The sequence below is a fragment of the Aquarana catesbeiana genome, linkage group LG06 (genome assembly GCF_042186555.1).
Source record: "Aquarana catesbeiana isolate 2022-GZ linkage group LG06, ASM4218655v1, whole genome shotgun sequence".
Taxonomy (NCBI): Eukaryota; Metazoa; Chordata; class Amphibia; order Anura; family Ranidae; genus Aquarana; species Aquarana catesbeiana.
Window position 1 is genome coordinate 36675926 of NC_133329.1, and position 17810 is coordinate 36693735.

At 43.0% G+C, this 17810-nt stretch overlaps 1 protein-coding gene across 1 annotated transcript in view; it reads left to right on the top strand.

Moving 5' to 3' along the window:
• LOC141148307 (guanylate-binding protein 7-like) overlaps positions 1-17810 on the top strand; it is a 94491-nt gene that overhangs the window by 25610 nt on the left and 51071 nt on the right. Inside the window, exons 5-6 of the mRNA XM_073635611.1 lie at positions 13976-14224; positions 16991-17268. Coding sequence (XP_073491712.1) covers positions 13976-14224; positions 16991-17268 — 527 coding nt within the window. The remainder of the gene's footprint in view (positions 1-13975; positions 14225-16990; positions 17269-17810) is intronic.

Below are 17810 nucleotides of genomic sequence, written 5' to 3' on the forward strand. Positions count from 1 at the left end.
ACTGTCTTGAAGCTCATCTGTCAATGCAAATGTAACTTCAAACCTTCCTGCCAGATTCCCTCTCATTCCTAGATAGGCTTCAGCTTCAGATACATCACTCTTGGTTTCTATGTCATGGGAAGCAGTAACATGGTATCTGTTAAGCCCTGTTCTTTCAGGAACCTTACATAAATACTGAACTCTGCACTCCAGTTGTGGAATCTGTGCCCCAGCCCCTACCATCCTCTCATATGGTGTGTTTTTGGCTATTGGCCTAGAATTTAACAACATGATTGCCTGTGTGAGGACCCGATCTCACCCCTTAGTGTATGTGTGGGTGTAAGTTTGCGTATCTGGTCCTTCAATAGCCCGTTGTATCTTTCAATCAAACCAGCTGCCTGTGGATGGTATGGGATGTGGCACAACCAGTACACTCCAGAAACTTTGGCCCACTGCTGTATTGTTGATCCGGTGAAGTGTGAGCTGTTATCACTTTGGACTTGTTTGGGACAACCATAAGCAACGACAAGTTTCTGGAGCAGTTGAAGCATTGCGGCTTGATCTGCACGTTTGCAAGGATGAACAAGCATAAGTCCTGAATAGGTGTCCACTGCAGTGCAACAATATCTCAGTCCATTTTTTCCCTGGAGCAGGGGACAGATGAAGTCAATCTACCAGATCTCTGCAGGCCTCTCACTCCTCTTAATCGACCCGGTGGAGTACTTTTGCAATGGCCATTGTCGCACTTCTCCACACACTGTACAGTTCCCTATTACAGTCTTTATCATGTCCATGGATATAGGCAATCCTCTCTGCTGTGCCCATTCATATGTCGCTTCCTACCCCAAATGTCCAGATTGCTTGTGGGCCCAGTTTATCAAGACAGGATCAATTGGCACAACTGCCCTCACTTTCGCGATTTCATCTACAAATCTGTTATAGTTCTCAAAGTCTGGGACTAGGGGCACATGTGCATCAACATGCCCCACTTTTATGGTGCGGGAGTGAGCTTCCTTCCAGATGTAGTCCCAGACATCCTTGCCTCCCCACACCACCTTTCCATTAATCATCCATTCATTGGACTTCCACGTGGGCATCCAAGTTGTCAGTCTTTTAAAAACCGCCCAGCTGTCAGTGTAGATAGTGACATGGGAAGAAGGATCCTCCTGAAGAGTCATCACTACAGCTTTCAACTTTGCATACTGACTGGACCCTCCAATTCCCGTCTCCTGCAGGACTGTGTTTGTACTTGGGTTGTGGGCTGCTGCTGTCCATTTACGTCCAGACGAGGTGACTTTGGGTGAAGCATCAGTGAACCATGTTGACTCCTTCATGTCTTCTGACAGAGACTCAAAGGGTGGAGCCTCTTGAATGGGGGATGACTGCAGCACAAGAATTTCTTCTTCTGGCTGGGTGCTGGTAAAAGTAACAAGCCCAGCCAACTGCTTTGAAATGTCTCTAACATCCCCAGCTGCAATACCCCCTCTTTCTTGAAGGTACCGCTTCCATTTCATCAGTGTCTGGTTCTGGGCTACAGCTGCCCTAGTGGTCAGTCCATTATCTCTCACCCATCCTGCTATTGGCAATGCAGTATGGATGGTGACTGTGTCCTTTCCTGTAATGGTCTCTATATGTTGAAGTGCTGTGTAGGCCCCAAACAGGTACTTCTCTAGGGGCATGTATCTCTTCTGTGCCCCTGTCAGTTGTTTGGACCAAAATCCAATGGGTATTGCTCTCAGTCTTTTCTTTTCACTTGGCTGCCACAGACTCCAAGATATGGTACCATTCTGCTCCACTACATCTAGCTGAAATGGTACTCCTTGTCTCACAGGTCCTAATCCCTGATGCTGCAAAATAGCTTCTTTAGCAGCCAGGAATGCAGTCCGCTGCTCTGAACCCCATGAGAACTCCGTCGTTTTCCTGGTGATATTATATATAGGCCTCAGAATCAGTCCAAGATGTGGGATGAACAATCTCCAGAACCCCACAACTCCAATGAACTTCTGTGCCTCCTCTTTGGTAGTAGGGGGCGACAGCGCCTGGATAGTTTGCACAACTGTCTCTGTAATTTTCCTCTGCGGCCCAGTCCACATCATTCCCAGGAATTTCACTTCTGTGGCAGGTCCTTGGACTTTGTCTTTGTCGATAGCCCACCCTCTGTTCTCCATGTGATGTATCAGCAGGTGCAGTGCTTCAGTTACATCTTCTTTTGTTCCAGAGTTCATGATGTCATCAATGTAGTGGAACACAGCGACTTTCAAACTCAGGGTACTTAAATCTCAGGCAATCAGTCCATGACAAATCATTGGAGAATGAATATAGTCTTCAGGAAGCACGGTGAAAGTGTACTGGCGGCCGTTCCACACTATAGCAAACTGGTCTTGACACTCTGGGTCTATCAAAATCAAAAAGAAAGCATTAGCCAGGTCTATCACAGCATGATATTCTCCTGCATCTTTAGCAATTTTCTCAACAATTGAGATCATATCGGGTACAGCTGATTTCAATGGAGGTGCCACTTTGTTTAGACCTCTGTAATCCACAGTCATTCTATATGTCCCATCATGTTTTTTTTTCTGGGAACACCGGAGACGAGAAAGGACTTACAGCTGGTCTAAGGATCCCTACTCTCAACAGTTCTTGAATAGTTTCCCCAATTTCTTTGTGGCCTGCAGGAAGTCTGTACTGCTTGAGACAGACTGGCTTCTCTGGTGGAGGAATGTAGACAGGGGTCCATTTCGCATGACCTCTGACCACTGCCTTCACCGCCCTAATCAGATACGCTTTATCGGGATATCCGAATGTGAATGTACCTCTTTCAGTCTGAATTGACTGACCTTGAAGTACATCCATCCCAAGAATATTTTCGGGTAACTCTGATACCAAAACATTTGTCATAAATCCTGATCCCTTTCCAATAGCCAATTTCACCCGTATCCTAACTGCTGGTGTAGTTTGCCCTCCCAAACCTTCTAAATAAATCAATTCTCTTTTGTGATCGGAAGGATTACCTTGCAAAAGTGTAACTTCAGCTCCGCTATCAACTAAAGCCATTACAAGTGTAGGAGAAGATGACTTCCCCCACCATACAGTGACAGGTGCATATGGGTGTCGGTCTCCTGCTGTCACTGCCCTCACGGCTATTACAGGAGACTCACCTTCCCTTCATAAAGGATAAGGAGCCTCCCAATCCCCTTTTATGATTCTCTCTAACTCCTCCCCAGGATAAAGGGATTTGGGTTCATGTTCAGTTTTGGGACTTGGTTTGGGGCTAGCAGGAGGGGTCTGTTCTGTTTTCTTTAAGTCTAGGCTGATGTTATTTTCACTAGGAGTAGTGTTTCTAACCCTGACAGTTTTCCCTACTAAATGTTTCCACCTCTTCAGCATTTCTGCAGTAGAAATGCCATCTATCTCATCTTTAGGTACTCCTGCCTTTAATAGGCCCACCCACATTTGTTTCCTAGAAGTAACTAGCCTGGTTTTCTCTTCACCTCCTGTCTTCTTTACCCCATTCCCTTTCTTCTCTGTTCTTTTCTGCTTGTATTCTTTCTGTCTGGCCTTGACCTTATCTACTGCCCTGACAGGTTTTGTTTTAGTCTCCTCTAGCTCCCCCAACTGGCTTAAAAGTGTTGTGGCTTCATGAATCTTGCTGTTTAATCCCAGGCCTCCCAACAAGGACAATAATGGAGCCCTGAGATTAAATGGCGCAGACTTCATCAGCTTAGAGCGCAGAGCAGACGTAAAGGGTTCCATATCTGAACCCATCCATTCTGGAAACGTATTTAATCCAGTTATACAACCCATCTCACATACCCTCTCCTATTGCTCTCCATGAGTAGGTATTTTCCAGGTCAGTAGGACTAGCGTATACTCGGACTATTCCATCTCTCACGAGGTCTAACAGTGAAAAATTCATGCTAAACTCTTGGGCTTTTACGCATTGCCTGACGCAATTGTGGATCATGGGTTAACACTCCCATAGTTACTGCTTCCTTACCTGACAAAACAACACTGTCCGCCCCTTCATCCCATAAGCGTAGGAGCCAGGTCAATAGGGGTTCCCCAGACCTTTGTTTGTATTGTTTTGCCAGCTCATGGAGTTCAGTTTGTGTAAACTCCCATACTTCTTCAAATTCAACATCTCTGAGGTTGCGATAATGCACCTCCCCATCTGCCATATCCTCTCTATCATGTTGCCGTTTCCTATGCTTATTAATGAGAGGTCTGGCATACCCTTTCTTTCGCACTAGCAGATCATCATGCGAAATATCAATCTCCTCATCCTCACTATAATTTGAGGAGAGCACATGCTCACAATCCCAATTTTGGGATGTTACAATGACACGTACCCTGGATTTACTAACAGGTTTACAGCCCCTCCTTTTCCTTAAGGCATTAATTGATTTGGTCATGAGGGCTGCACACCGCTCTTGCAAATCATCAGCCCGACTTGCAGTTGAGCGCACACATTCTGAAGCAACTGCTAGCTGGTCTTTTAATATCTTAACTTCTGTCTCTGCCTTCTCCCTTCTCTGTGATTCAATGTAAATAGCATTAAGGAAATACCAGCCCACTGTGGACACTGTCCTCTTCTCTTTTTTACTTAAATCCAACCCCTTAAGGCTAAAATCTACAAAATGATCTGAGACTTTATCACCCCAAGTCAGCTTCAAGAGAGAAGCATACTTCACAAATTCTTTAGCAAGAGGCTCCCACTCATTGTCTCTGGCCCAGATAGGTAAGCTGCACACTTCTTTCTGGCCACCAGAACCCTCTGCAGCCCTACTTTTCCTAATCAGCTTACGCAGCATTTTACCTAGCACAAGCTACACACTACAGAAAAACAGGTCTGCTTCAGTTGAATTATAGCACAGATCGTGGCACGAGCCCCCAAATGTTTTGCTTGCGTCTATCTAGCAAGGTTACTCTGTGGTATAAGCAAGGAAGCTGAGATTTCTGCAGTGTAAATGTGCTTTACTATACAAAGATGCTGTACATACAAAACTATTGCAACCTTAGGAATACAATACAAGACTGACAGATATTTATAACAAGCAAAAATGCCTAGCAAATGAACAGCCTATCTCTAACTGCTTCTTGGACACCAGGCAGTGTTCTTGTATCATGAGTGGCGGCTTCTGATCTTCAAAACATGATGGTGTGTGTGTGTGTGTGTCCCTACTCACCCCTTTTATGTGTCAGGCTGTTTACCATAATTACCAAAAAACAGGAAACATACCTGTTTACTGTAGCTATAGAAACAATGGACTTGTAAACTGCATCTACGTACCCATTGTCTAATCAAACCAACGCCTGACAGTAATCTAACAGTCATTCTTTCAGTTTGAGAGCTGAAAAAGACCTCAAACAACTAAATCTCTTTCTTGTGTACTGTACCAATAGAGACAATAGCCTGTTAATTAAACTGTCAATTAAATACAACAATGATATTTACCCTCATTGTATAAAACAGCATTTGTTTGAGAAATCTACTCAAGCCAAAAACTGACAATATCTCTATGGCCAACCACTATTGTGTAATGTTATGTACCATGTATTGTAAGTCTGATTAAATAAAAAAAAATCATATTGTAACAAACGCAATACAAGGTCGCACTACACTAACGTGTAAATAATGTAGCTGCCTGCAGTAGTGATAGGATCAGGAAAACACCACCAACCTTCTACAGGTAGCTTTAGCTGAACACTGTGCAGAGGTCGCACTACACTAATGTGTAAATAATGTAGCTGCCTGCGGTAGTGATAGGATCAGGAAAACAACACCAACCTTCTACATGTAGCTTTAGCTGAACACTGTGCAGAGGTTGCACTACAGTAACTTGTAGCTTTAGCTGAACACTGTGCAGAGGTCGCACTACACTAACGTGTAAATAATGTAGCTGCCTACGGTAGTGATAGGATCAGGAAAACACCACCAACCTTCTACAGGTAGCTTTAGCTGAACACTGTGCAGAGGTTGCACTACACTAACGTGTAAATAATGTAGCTGCCTGCGGTAGTGATAGGATAAGGTAAACAACACCAACCTTCTACAGGTAGCTTTAGCTGAACACTGTGCAGAGGTCGCACTAGACTAACTTGTATCTTTAACTGAACACTGTGCAGAGGTCGTACTACACTAACTTGTAGCTTTAGCTAAACACTGTGCAGAGGTCGCACTACACTAACTTGTAGCTTTAGCTGAACACTGTGCAGAGGTCGCACTAAACTAACTTGTAGCTTTAGCTGAACATTGTGCAGAGGTTGCACTACACTAAAAAATAATGTAGCTGCCTACGGTAGTGATAGGATCAGAAAAACACCACCAATCTTCTACAGGTAGCTTTAGCTGAACACTGTGCAGAGGTCGCACTACACTAACTGTAAATACTGTAGCTAATAGGACTAATAGGATCAGAAGAACACCAGCAATTTTCTTCAAATACTGTAACAACACCTGCCTGCCTGTCAGTAGGAAGATAATTACAGGAACGGATCTAGCTAAACTGAATGCAGTGTATATATATATATATTTATATATATATATATATATATATATATATATATATATATATATATATATATATATATATATACACAACACCTGGGATGCATCTATATACACAATACACTGTACGTGCAGCTATCTGACTGACTGTCCTGCCTAATCTATCTAACTTAAATCAAATGACACTGTCTCTCTGTCTCTGTCTCTCAACGCCGGAACACACTACACAGGGCCGATGTGCAGGCGGCCTTATATAGTGTGGGGCGTGTACTAAACCCTCTGAGCCATAATTGGCCAAAGCCACCCTGGCTTTGGCCAAATACAGCTCTCTCTACAGACGGCGCTGTGATTGGCCAAGCATGCGGGTCATAGTGCATGCTTGGCCAATCATCAGCCAGCAATGCACTGCGATGCCGCAGTGAATTATGGGCCGTGACGCGCCACTCGAATTTGGCGCGAACGGCCCATATCATTCGCAATTCGGCGAACGGTCGAGCAGACAAAGCTCATCACTAATGGACACCTGTCCTGTCCATGGCGCCCGCAATGTCGGCAGCCAAAGCCGATCTGTCCGTCGGCTCTCGGATGCTGCTTCCGCCATCTTCGGTAAGGGAATCAGGAAGTGAAGCCTTGCAGCCTCACTGGTCCCTGCTGTCTTCTGGGACCTGTGTGTTTCCCAGAAGACAGCAGGGGGGAGACAGAGTAGGCACCGGACGTGATCTATGCCAAGAAGTGGGAGCAAATACCTGTATTACACAGGTATCTGCTTTCTCCTCCCCACTGAAAGGCGCCAAATGTGACAACGGAGGGGGGGAGGATTCCAAAAAGTGGAAGTTCCATGTTTGGGTGGAACTCCACTTTAATATGAACATGTAAAAAAATATGCCTACAGCGCCTGGGTTAAAAGGTAGGTGGCATGAATAGGTGTGACCAGAAATGTGTGGACTGCCACAGAGAATATCAGACACAAATAAAGTGTAAAATAATATAATTTTATTTAAAAATAAGTGAACATCATAAATGTAAATGCACCTCAAAGATACCAAATTGTGTAAAACAAACCAGAGAACCAAATAGTGACACACAATGAACAACTGCCCAAACCAAGTATATACAGAAAGCAGGGAATGCAAAGCATAGTCGTAACAGAGCCAGGGTCCAGCAGAGGAAGCTGGGGGTAAGACATCTGTCCCCCAGCGTCTCTGCACTGAGAACCGAGCCATCAACAATGTCTCTTTTCTTTCATCTCCCTGAGTGAAGAGATGCTGCTTGTCAATCAGCAGCTCTCCGCTCTGCTCCTCCTCACTCACTGGAGCGCTGAGCTGTTCAGGGACGGGGAGCGGCCATCTCTGTGGGGAGCTGAGAGGCTGAGGTGGCTATCAGTCCAGGCAGCTGGTGGAGTTGGGATGACGTGATGCCTGGACTGATCTGTGTGACGTCAGTGGACTTCAGTCCGCTTTCTGCTGAAAACAGGTCACAGGAGTGCAAAATGAATTGCACTCCTGTGACTCATAGCAGAAGTCCAGCCAAATGAGCTCAGGCTGGACTTCTCCTTTAATAATTAAATTCTCCCCTGCAATCATTAACCACTTGCTGACCGTGGTATAGTCGAATGATCGCCTCCCATGATCACGCCCACTTTATAGCGTGGGTGGCGTGCTCTGTGATCGCAGTGTCCTCCTGACACTGCTTATCACAGATCAAGGTAAAGAGCCAATCAGTGGCTCTTTACCACATGATCAGCTGTGTCCAATCACAGCTGATAATGGTTGTCAACAGAAGTAGGTGATTGGTACTTCTCTTCTCATGCTGACAGCATGAGGAGAGAAGAGGAGAGCAGATAACTAGCTTTTGTAAAAGGGACATCTACACTCATAATCAGAGCAATGATTGCAGGAGTCCCTACAAAAAAGGGGAAGAGATGGGAGGAAAGAAGGAAAAAAAAAGAAAGGGGAGAGAATAAACTCCTATGTTATAAAAAAAAACATGGTGATACTCTAGACCAGCTATGGCGAACCCCGGCACCCCAGATGCCCCGGCACCACACCCCCCACGATGCCCCCATACTCTGCAGTGTAATTGAGCATAAAGGAAAGTGCAGCCCCAAAACATCCGGGGTGCCAAGGTCTGCCACCACTGCCCCAGACCACCCACATCCTTAAACCCTAATAAGAATATCCCTGCCTTATCTTCTTTCATCCAATTAGATGAAATATATAATTTCCTACTCCCTATCTTCAACTCCCACAGTGGTGTTATATATATCACTAGGGATGAGCCGAACACCCCCCTGTTCGGTTTGCACCAGAACATGCGAACAGGCAAAAAATTTGTTTGAACACGCGAACACTGTTAAAGTCTATGGGACACGAACATGAATAATAAAAAGTGCTAATTTTAAAGGCTTAAATGCAAGTTATTGTCATAAAAAGTGTTTGGGGACCTGGGTCCTGCCCCAGGGGACATGGATCAATGCAAAAAAAACTTTTAAAAACGGCTGTTTTTTTGGGAGCAGTGATTTTAATAATGCTTAAAGTGAAACAATAAAAGTGTAATATCCCTTTAAATTTCATACCTGGGGGGTGTCTATAGTATGCCTGTAAAGGGGCGCATGTTTCCCAAGTTTAGAAAAGTCTGACAGCAAAATGACATTTCAAAGGAAAAAAAGTCATTTAAAACTACTCGCGGCTATTAATGAATTGCCAGTCCGACAATACACATAAAAGTTCATTGATAAAAACGGCATGGGACTTCCCCACAGGGGAACCCCGAACCAAAATATAAAAAAAAATGTCATGGGGTCCCCCTAAATTCCATACCAGGCCCCTCAGGTCTGGTATGGATATTAAGGGAAACCCCATGCCAAAATTAAAAAAAAAAATGGCATGGGGGTCCCCCTCAAAATCCATACCAGACCCTTATCTGAAAACGCAACCTGGCAGGCCACAGGAAAAGAGGCGGGGACGAGAGAGCGCCCCCCTCCTGAACTGTACCAGGCCACATGCCCTCAACATTGGGAGGGTGCTTTGGGGTCCCCCCCAAATCACCTTGTCCCCATGTTGATGGGGACAAGGGCCTCATCCCCACAACCCTTGCCCGGTGGTTGTGGGGGTTTGCGGGCGGGGGGCTTATCGGAATCTGGAAGCCCCCTTTAACAAGGGGACCCCCAGATCCCGGCCCCTCCCCTGTGTGAAATGGTAAGGGGGTACAAAAGTACCCTTACCATTTCACAAAAAAGTGTCAAAAATTTTAAAAATGACAAGACAGTATCTTCTTCTTCCTCTGGTTCTTCTTCTGATCCTCTGCTTCTTGCCCTGGTGCTCGTCTGGCATCTTCCTCCGCGGCGTCTTCTTACCTTCTTCTTTCTTGGGCTGCTCCACATCCATGATGGGAGGCTCCCTCTGTTTGACGCTTCTTGTCTTCTGACACTTCTTAAATAATGGAGGGCGGGGCCACCCAGTGACCCTGCCCCCCTCTGACGTACGGGGACTTGACGGGGACTTCCTTATGGGTTTCCCATGACGTCAGAGGGGGCGGAGTTACCCGTTACGTAACCAGGTGACCTTGGTATTCCAGTATGCCGATATTCCAGCCAGTGTTTAATTGATTGCTGCTGTATAGGAATCAAATTTGATAGCAATGGAAGATCTCCCCGACAAAGAATTTGAGATATTCGACGATTTGACTCCTTACTCCATACCAAAAAATGTCTCCGTGCCGTTGCTGGAGGGAACCCTGAGTTACCAAACAGGGGCGTCATTAATCCCACTTTAGGAGAAAGTCCTAGCTGAGTTTGTAATTTATCCCAAGTACGCAATAAATGTACTGTAAGAAAAGACAAACAGGAAAGTGGACCCCAGGCAGAGATATCTAGCCAGGGAAGCGCCTGGAGATCAAAAGGGGCAATCGACTGTTCTATAAGTAACCATTGTTTAAGGTGAAAATGATGGAACCAGTTTACTAGTCTAGTTAACACAGCTGTAATGTGGTAGTTATATAGGTCTGGTGCCCCTACACCCCCCTTTGCTTTAGGGAGAGATAGAATTCCCCTTTGCAGTCTAGGTCTATTTCAACCCCAGATAAACCTTGTAAAAGCAGATTGTAGAGTAGCAAAAAAGGAACGGAGGGCCACTATAGGTATAGTTTGGAAAACATAGAGAAAGCACGGTACTATGTCCATTTTTAAAATATTAATCCTCCCAAATGAATAATGGGCTTGATCGTACTTTTAAGATCTTTAAGGTATTGTACGCTGCATAAGAGGGTAATAATTTTCTATATATAGCTCAGTAAGATCTTGTGGAATTTTTATACCCAAATATTTAAGTGTCGAAGTACAAATTTTAAATGATAAATTATTCCCAAGAGCCTGAACTTGATGTGATGACAAAGATACATTAAGAATTTCTGATTTGGACAAATTTACTTTAAATTGCTCAGGGCTCCAAAACGCTGAAATTCATACAGAATAGATGGCATGGAGACATGTGGGTTAGTGACAGAGTAACAAATCGTCAGCAAATACTGCCAATGTCACCTCCTGCCCGTCTAATGGTATGCCTGTAATACAAGAATTTTGTCTTAACAGCTGTTACCAGATGTTCCATTACTAGGACGAACAGGAGGGGAGACAGCGGACATCCCTGACGTGTACCATGTTGAATAGGAAAGTTAGGAGATAACGATTGATTGATCCGTATTCTTGCTCTTGGCTTAGTATAAAGTGCCATCATTTTCCTTAACAGGACTGGTCCTAGTCCTATTTGAATCAGAGTTTGTTCCAAAAATGGCCACCCAACACGATCAAATGCCTTCTCTGCATCAACAGAGAGAAGGCAAGCTGGTATTTTTGCAGACTGAGTATGATCAATGAGTAAAAGGGATGTAAGTGTCTTATCACGTGCTTTTCTCCCCTGCACAAACCCAACTTGATCCACAGTGGGGACGGAAAGTATTCAGACCCCCTTAAATTTTTCACTCTTTGTTATATTGCAGCCATTTGCTAAAATCTTTTAAGTTCATTTTTTTTCCCTCATTAATGTACACACAGCATCCCATATTGACAGAAAAACACAGAATTGTTGACATTTTTGCAGATTTATTAAAAAAGAAAAACTGAAATATCACATGGTCCTAAGTATTCAGACCCTTTGCTGTGACACTCCTATATTTAACTCAGGTGCTGTCCATTTCTTCTGAGCATCCTTGAGATGGTTCTATGCCTTCATTTGAGTCCAGCTGTTTTTGATTATACTGATTGGACTTGATTAGGAAAGCTACACACCTGTCTATATAAGACCTTACAGCTCACAGTGCATGTCAGAGCAAATGAGAATCATGAGGTCAAAGCAACTGCCTGAAGAGCTCAGAGACAGAATTGTGGCAAGGCACAGATCTGACCAAGGTTACAAAAAAATTTCTGCTGCATTTAAAGAGGAAGTAAACCCTGATGGGATTTACTTCCTCTTTTGCTTGCTGCTGCAGCCTGCAAATGAAAAGCATAATGGGCTAGTATGCATTGCATTTAGTTTCGTTTCTTCCCTGTGCATGTGCCGTTGGAATTTCCGGCTGACTACAAGTGAAATATCTCCTAAACGGTGCACGTTTAGGAGATATTTCCACTACCTATAGGTAAGCCTCATTCTAGGCTTACCTATAGGTAAAAGTCCAAAAAGTGGGTTTACAAGCCTTGGTGAGAGAGGTAAAGAAGAACCCAAAGATCACTGTGGCTGAGCTCCAGAGATGCAATCGGGAGATGGGAGAAAGTTGTAGAAAGTCAACCATCACTGCAGCCCTCCACCAGTCTGGGCTTTATGACAGAGTGGCCCGACGGAAGCCTCTCCTCAGTGCAAGACACATGAAAGCCCGCATGGAATTTGCTAAAAAACACCTGAAGGACTCCAAGATGGTGGGGCATAAGATTCTCTGGTCTGATGAGACCAAGATTTTGGCCTTAATTCTAATCGGTATGTGTGGAGAAAACCAGGCACTGCTCATCACCTGTCCAATACAGTCCCAACAATGAAGCATGGTGGTGGCAGCATCATGCTGTGGGGGTGTTTTTCAGCTGCAGGGACAGGACGACTGGTTGCAATCGAGGGAAAGAAGAATGCAGCCAAGTACAGGGATATCCTGGACGAAAACCTTCTCTAGAGTGCTCAGGACCTCAGACTGGGCCGAATGTTTACCTTCCAACAAGACAATGACCCTAAGCACACAGCTAAAATAACAAAGGAGTGGCTTTACAACAACTCCGTGACTGTTCTTGAATGGCCCAGCCAGAGCCCTGATTTAAACCCAATTGAGCATCTCTGGAGAGACCTAAAAATGGCTGTCCACCAACATTTACTATCCAACCTGACAGAACTGGAGAGGATCTGCAAGGAGGAATGGCAGAGGATCCCCAAATCTAGGTGTGAAAAACTTGTTGCATCTTTTCCAAAAAGGCTCATGGCTGTATTAGATCAAAAGGGTGCTTCTACTTAATACTGACCAAAGGGTCTGAATACTTAGGACCATGTGATATTTCAGTTTTTCTTAATAAATCTGCAAAAATGTCAACAATTCTGTGTTTTTCTGTCAATATGGGGTGCTGTGTGTACATTAATGAGGAAAAAAAATGAACTTAAATGATTTTAGCAAATGGCTGCAATATGACAAAGAGTGAAAAATTTAAGGGGGTCTGAATACTTTCCGTCCCCACTGTATATGTACCAGATTTGGAATATTTTATCTAGCTCAGATTAATCTAAGCCAGACAATCAGAAAGTCTGAAAATGAATAATATCAAAGTTAAACATATTTAGCATTTTAATCATGGGCACATTTTCAATTTTAACTGGAATTCCACTTTAAGAAGAAGCAATGGCATCATGTGACCGGTCTGAGGGCTTTGGAGAAAGATATATATACATATAGCATATAATATTGTACAGGAACCTACAGGGAGTGTGAGAAGCTTCGGGGGACAGGACAGGTGAGCCCAGAGTAATGCTGCGTACACACGAGCGGACTTTACGGCAGACTTTGTCCTGCGGACCTTTCAACTGACTTTACGACGGACTTTCCGAATGAACGGATTTGCCTACACAAGATCAACCAAAGTCCGACGGATTCGTACGTGATGACGTATGACCTGACTAAAACAAGGAAGTTTATAGCCAGTAGCCAATAGCTGCCCTAGCGTCGGTTTTTCTTTCTTTTCTTCGGACTTTTCAACCGAACTCGAGTCCGTCGGACAGATTTGAAACATGTTTCAAATATAAGTCCATCAAACTTTTGAAAAAAAAAAGTCCGCTGGAGCCCACACACGATCGAATTGTCCGACGGACTCAGGTTCACCAGACCAAGTATGCCGTAAAGTCCGGTCGTGTGTACGCGGCATAAGATAATCCCAGGGAAGGTGGAGATTTAGTAGACACCAAAATTTAACAAGGAAACTAAAATTCCAAATGATAACTTCTACATTTCTTGTTTGATTTACAAAAGCTGAGACTTCATCAAAGGAGAAGGAATATAATGAGCTCAGACGTCGCCTCAAGATGTGTTTCGAGACACGGAAATGCTTTGTGTTTGATGTACCAACCGACAGCACAAAAGCACTCAAGAAATTAGAGCAACTACTCGATGACAGACTCAGTGAGGATTTTCTGTCTGAGAGCACCCACTTCTGTGACTACATTTTTCAGAAAGCCGAGGTTAAGAGAGTGGACACCACAGTCAATGTCACTGGACACCGTGAGTTCATCTAATGGTGTATAGTTTAAATCAAATACATTATCGTGTATGTAAACAAAAAATCAGAAATGTAATATATTGCAGCTTACCAGTTCTTAGATGTGGTGGCTGCATTCATTTTCTTTTTAAAGGCTTTTTCCTTTATTTTCACCCAGTGATCCTACCAGTAACACTCCTCCTGTTTCTGGGTGACAACGCTTATGTATTCCACTGCATCTATGAAAGAGAGGTATTTACTGCTCTCCTGGTTCAGATTAATGCCCCTCCTCCTGTTCTCATCTCCATTACACAGAGAGGCATTCTTTTTTAGTTCACATTAGGTAGCTGGGAGCACTGATTACATTGTTTGAGATTTCATTTAATTTTCAGTGCACAGGAAGTAAAAAGGACACTGGATTTCTGGTAGTGTAATTGAATACACACACACACACACACACACACACACACACACACACACACACACACACATATATATATATACAGTTGTGCTCATAAGTTTACATACCCTGGCAGAATTTATGATTTCTTGGCCGTTTTTCAGAGAACCTGAATGCTAACTTTTCTTTCACTCATAGTTAGTGTTTGGCTGAAGCCATTTATTATCAATCAACTGTGTTTACTCTTTTTAAATCATAATGGCAACAGAAACTACCCAAATGACCCTGATCAAAAGTTTACATACCCCAGTTCTTAATACCGTGTATTGCCCCCTTTAACATCAATGACAGCTTGAAGTCTTTTGTGGTATTGAGGCTCTTTATCTTCTCAGATGGTAAAGCTGCCATTCCTCTTGGCAAAAAGCCTCCAGTTCCTGTAAATTCTTGGGCTGTCTTGCATGAACTGCACGTTTGAGATCTCCCCAGAGTGGCTCAATGATATTGAGGTCAGGAGACTGAGATGGCCACTCCAGAACCTTCACTTTATCCTGCTGTAGCCAATGACAGGTTGACTCGGCCTTGTGTTTTGGATCATTGTCATGTTGGAATGTCCAAGTACGTCCCATGCACAGCTTCCTGGCTGATGAATGCATATGTTTCTCCAGTATTTTTTTTATAACATACTGCATTCATCTTGCCAACAATTTTGACCATATTTTCTGTGCCTTTGTAGCTCACTCATCCCCAAAACATCAGCGACCCACCTCTGTACCTTTCATCATAGACCTTGTTGACTCCTCTCCTAATGTAGAGTTTATGGTTGTAGCCAAAAAGCTCAATTTTGGTCTCATCACTCCAAATGACTTTGTGCCAGAAGGTTTGATGCTTGTCTCTGTGCTGTTTGGCGTATTGGAAGCGGGATACTTTGTGGCATTTGCATAGTAATGGTTTTCTTCTGGCGACTCGACAATGCAGCCCATCTTTCTTCAAGTGCCTCCTTATTGTGCATCTTGAAACAGCCACACCACATGTTTTCAGAGAGTCCTGTATTTCACCTGAAGTTATTTGTGGGTTTTTATTTGTTTCCTGAACAATTTTCCTGGTAGTTGTGGCTGAAATTTTAGTTGGTCTACCTGACCGTGGTTTGGTTTCAACCGAATCCCTCATTTGTCACTTCATGATTAGAGTTTGAACACTGCAGATTGGCATTCTCAATTCCTTGGATATCCTTTTATATCCTTTTCCTGTTTTATACAGTTCAACTACCTTTTCCCACAGATCATTTGATAATTCTTTTGTTTTCCTCATGACTCAGAATCCAGAAACGCCAGTACAGCACTGGATGAAAGATGCAAGGGTCTGTCAGGAGTCCAGAAACTCATTGACCTTTTACACACACACACTAATCACAAGTAAACAGATCACAGGTGAGGATGGTTACCTTTAATAGCCATTCAAACCCTTTTGTGTCAACTTGTGTGCAAGCTTTTTGCCACAACCATAAACACTACATTTGGAGAGGAGTCAACAAGGCCTACGATGAAAGGTACGGAGGTGGATCGCTGATGTTTTGGGGATGTGTGAACTACAAAGGCACAGGAAATTTGGTCAAAATTGTTGGAAAGATGAATGCAGTATGTTATCAAAAAATACTGGAGGAACATTCATCAGCCAGGAAGCTGCGCATGGGACGTACTTGAACATTCCAACATGACAATGATCCAAAACACAAGGCCAAGTCGACCTGTCATTGGCTACAACAGAATAAAGTGATGGTTCTGGAGTGGCCATCTCATTCTCCTGACCTCAATATAATTGAGCCACTCTGGGGAGATCTCAAACGTGCCGTTCATTCAAGACAGCCCAATAATTTACAGGAACTGGAGGCTTTTTGCCAAGAGGAATGGGCAGATTTACCATCTGAGAAGATAAAGAGCCTCATCCATAAATACCACAAAAGACTTCAAGCTGTCATTGATGTCAAAGGGGGCAATACACGATATTAAGAACTGGGGTATGCAAAATTTTGATCAGGGTCATTTGAGTAGTTTCTGTTGCCATTATGAATTAAAAATAGTAAACACAGTTGATTGATAATAAATGGCTTCAGCAGCCAAATACTAACCATGAGTGAAAGAAAAGTTTTTGTGTTATCATTCATATTCTCTGAAAAATGCCCAAGAAATCATAAATTCTGCCAGGGTATGTAAACTTATGAGCACAAATATATATATATATATATATATATATATATATATATATATATATATATATATATATATATATATATATATATATTTATATTTATATATATATATATATATATATATATATATATATATATATATATATATATATATATTTTTTTAATATAATTTAATTTCCTCAGGATTGGGCGAGCTGGCAAATCTTTACACTGAAGCTATAAACTCCTCCAATGTCGTCTGCTTGGAAGAAGCAACAGTTTCCTTGACGGAAAAGGAGAACAAAATAGCTGTTCAGGAAGCAACAAAGTACTATGAGGACAAGATGAAGACCATTGTGTTGCCCACTGACACCCTCAACCAATTCCTGGATCTGAGCACACAGTATGAAAATGAAGCTCAAAAGATATTCTTGAAAAGATCGATCAAGGATACAGATAAGAAATTCTTCCAAGAATTTATGGTGAATTTTGGTGTTGTATATAAGCCCTGCTGGGTCTGTCCATGCACCTGCTGCGTCCCAATTGACATGAACGGGACTGCCTGCTCACAGATGCACACAACACCTGTGCATCCATGTGCAGGCAAATCTGTTTAATTACACCTGTGTGAACGAGGGTTTAGGCTTCTCTTCTTCTTTAGGTTTAGGTAATGGCAGTGAGTGTAAAGAGCTAAAGTTTAAAGCCGCTCTTCAGTCATTTTTCCAACTTTCCATCTATTAAACCTTCTGCCCTTGTTGTTGTTTTAACTTTGGATAGTAAAACATTTTTTTCTGCCAGTAAATACTAGAGCTGCACGATTCTGGCTAAAATGAGAATCGCAATTTTTTTGCTTAGAAAATAGATCACGATTCTCTCACGATTCTCACGGCTTAACATCATCTTTCACATTAAACAAAAAAATTGGGTTAACTTTACTGTTTCGTTTTTTTTTAATCATTGAAGTGTATTTTACCCAAAAAAATTGCATTTGAAAGAACACTGTGCAAATACAGTGTGACATAAA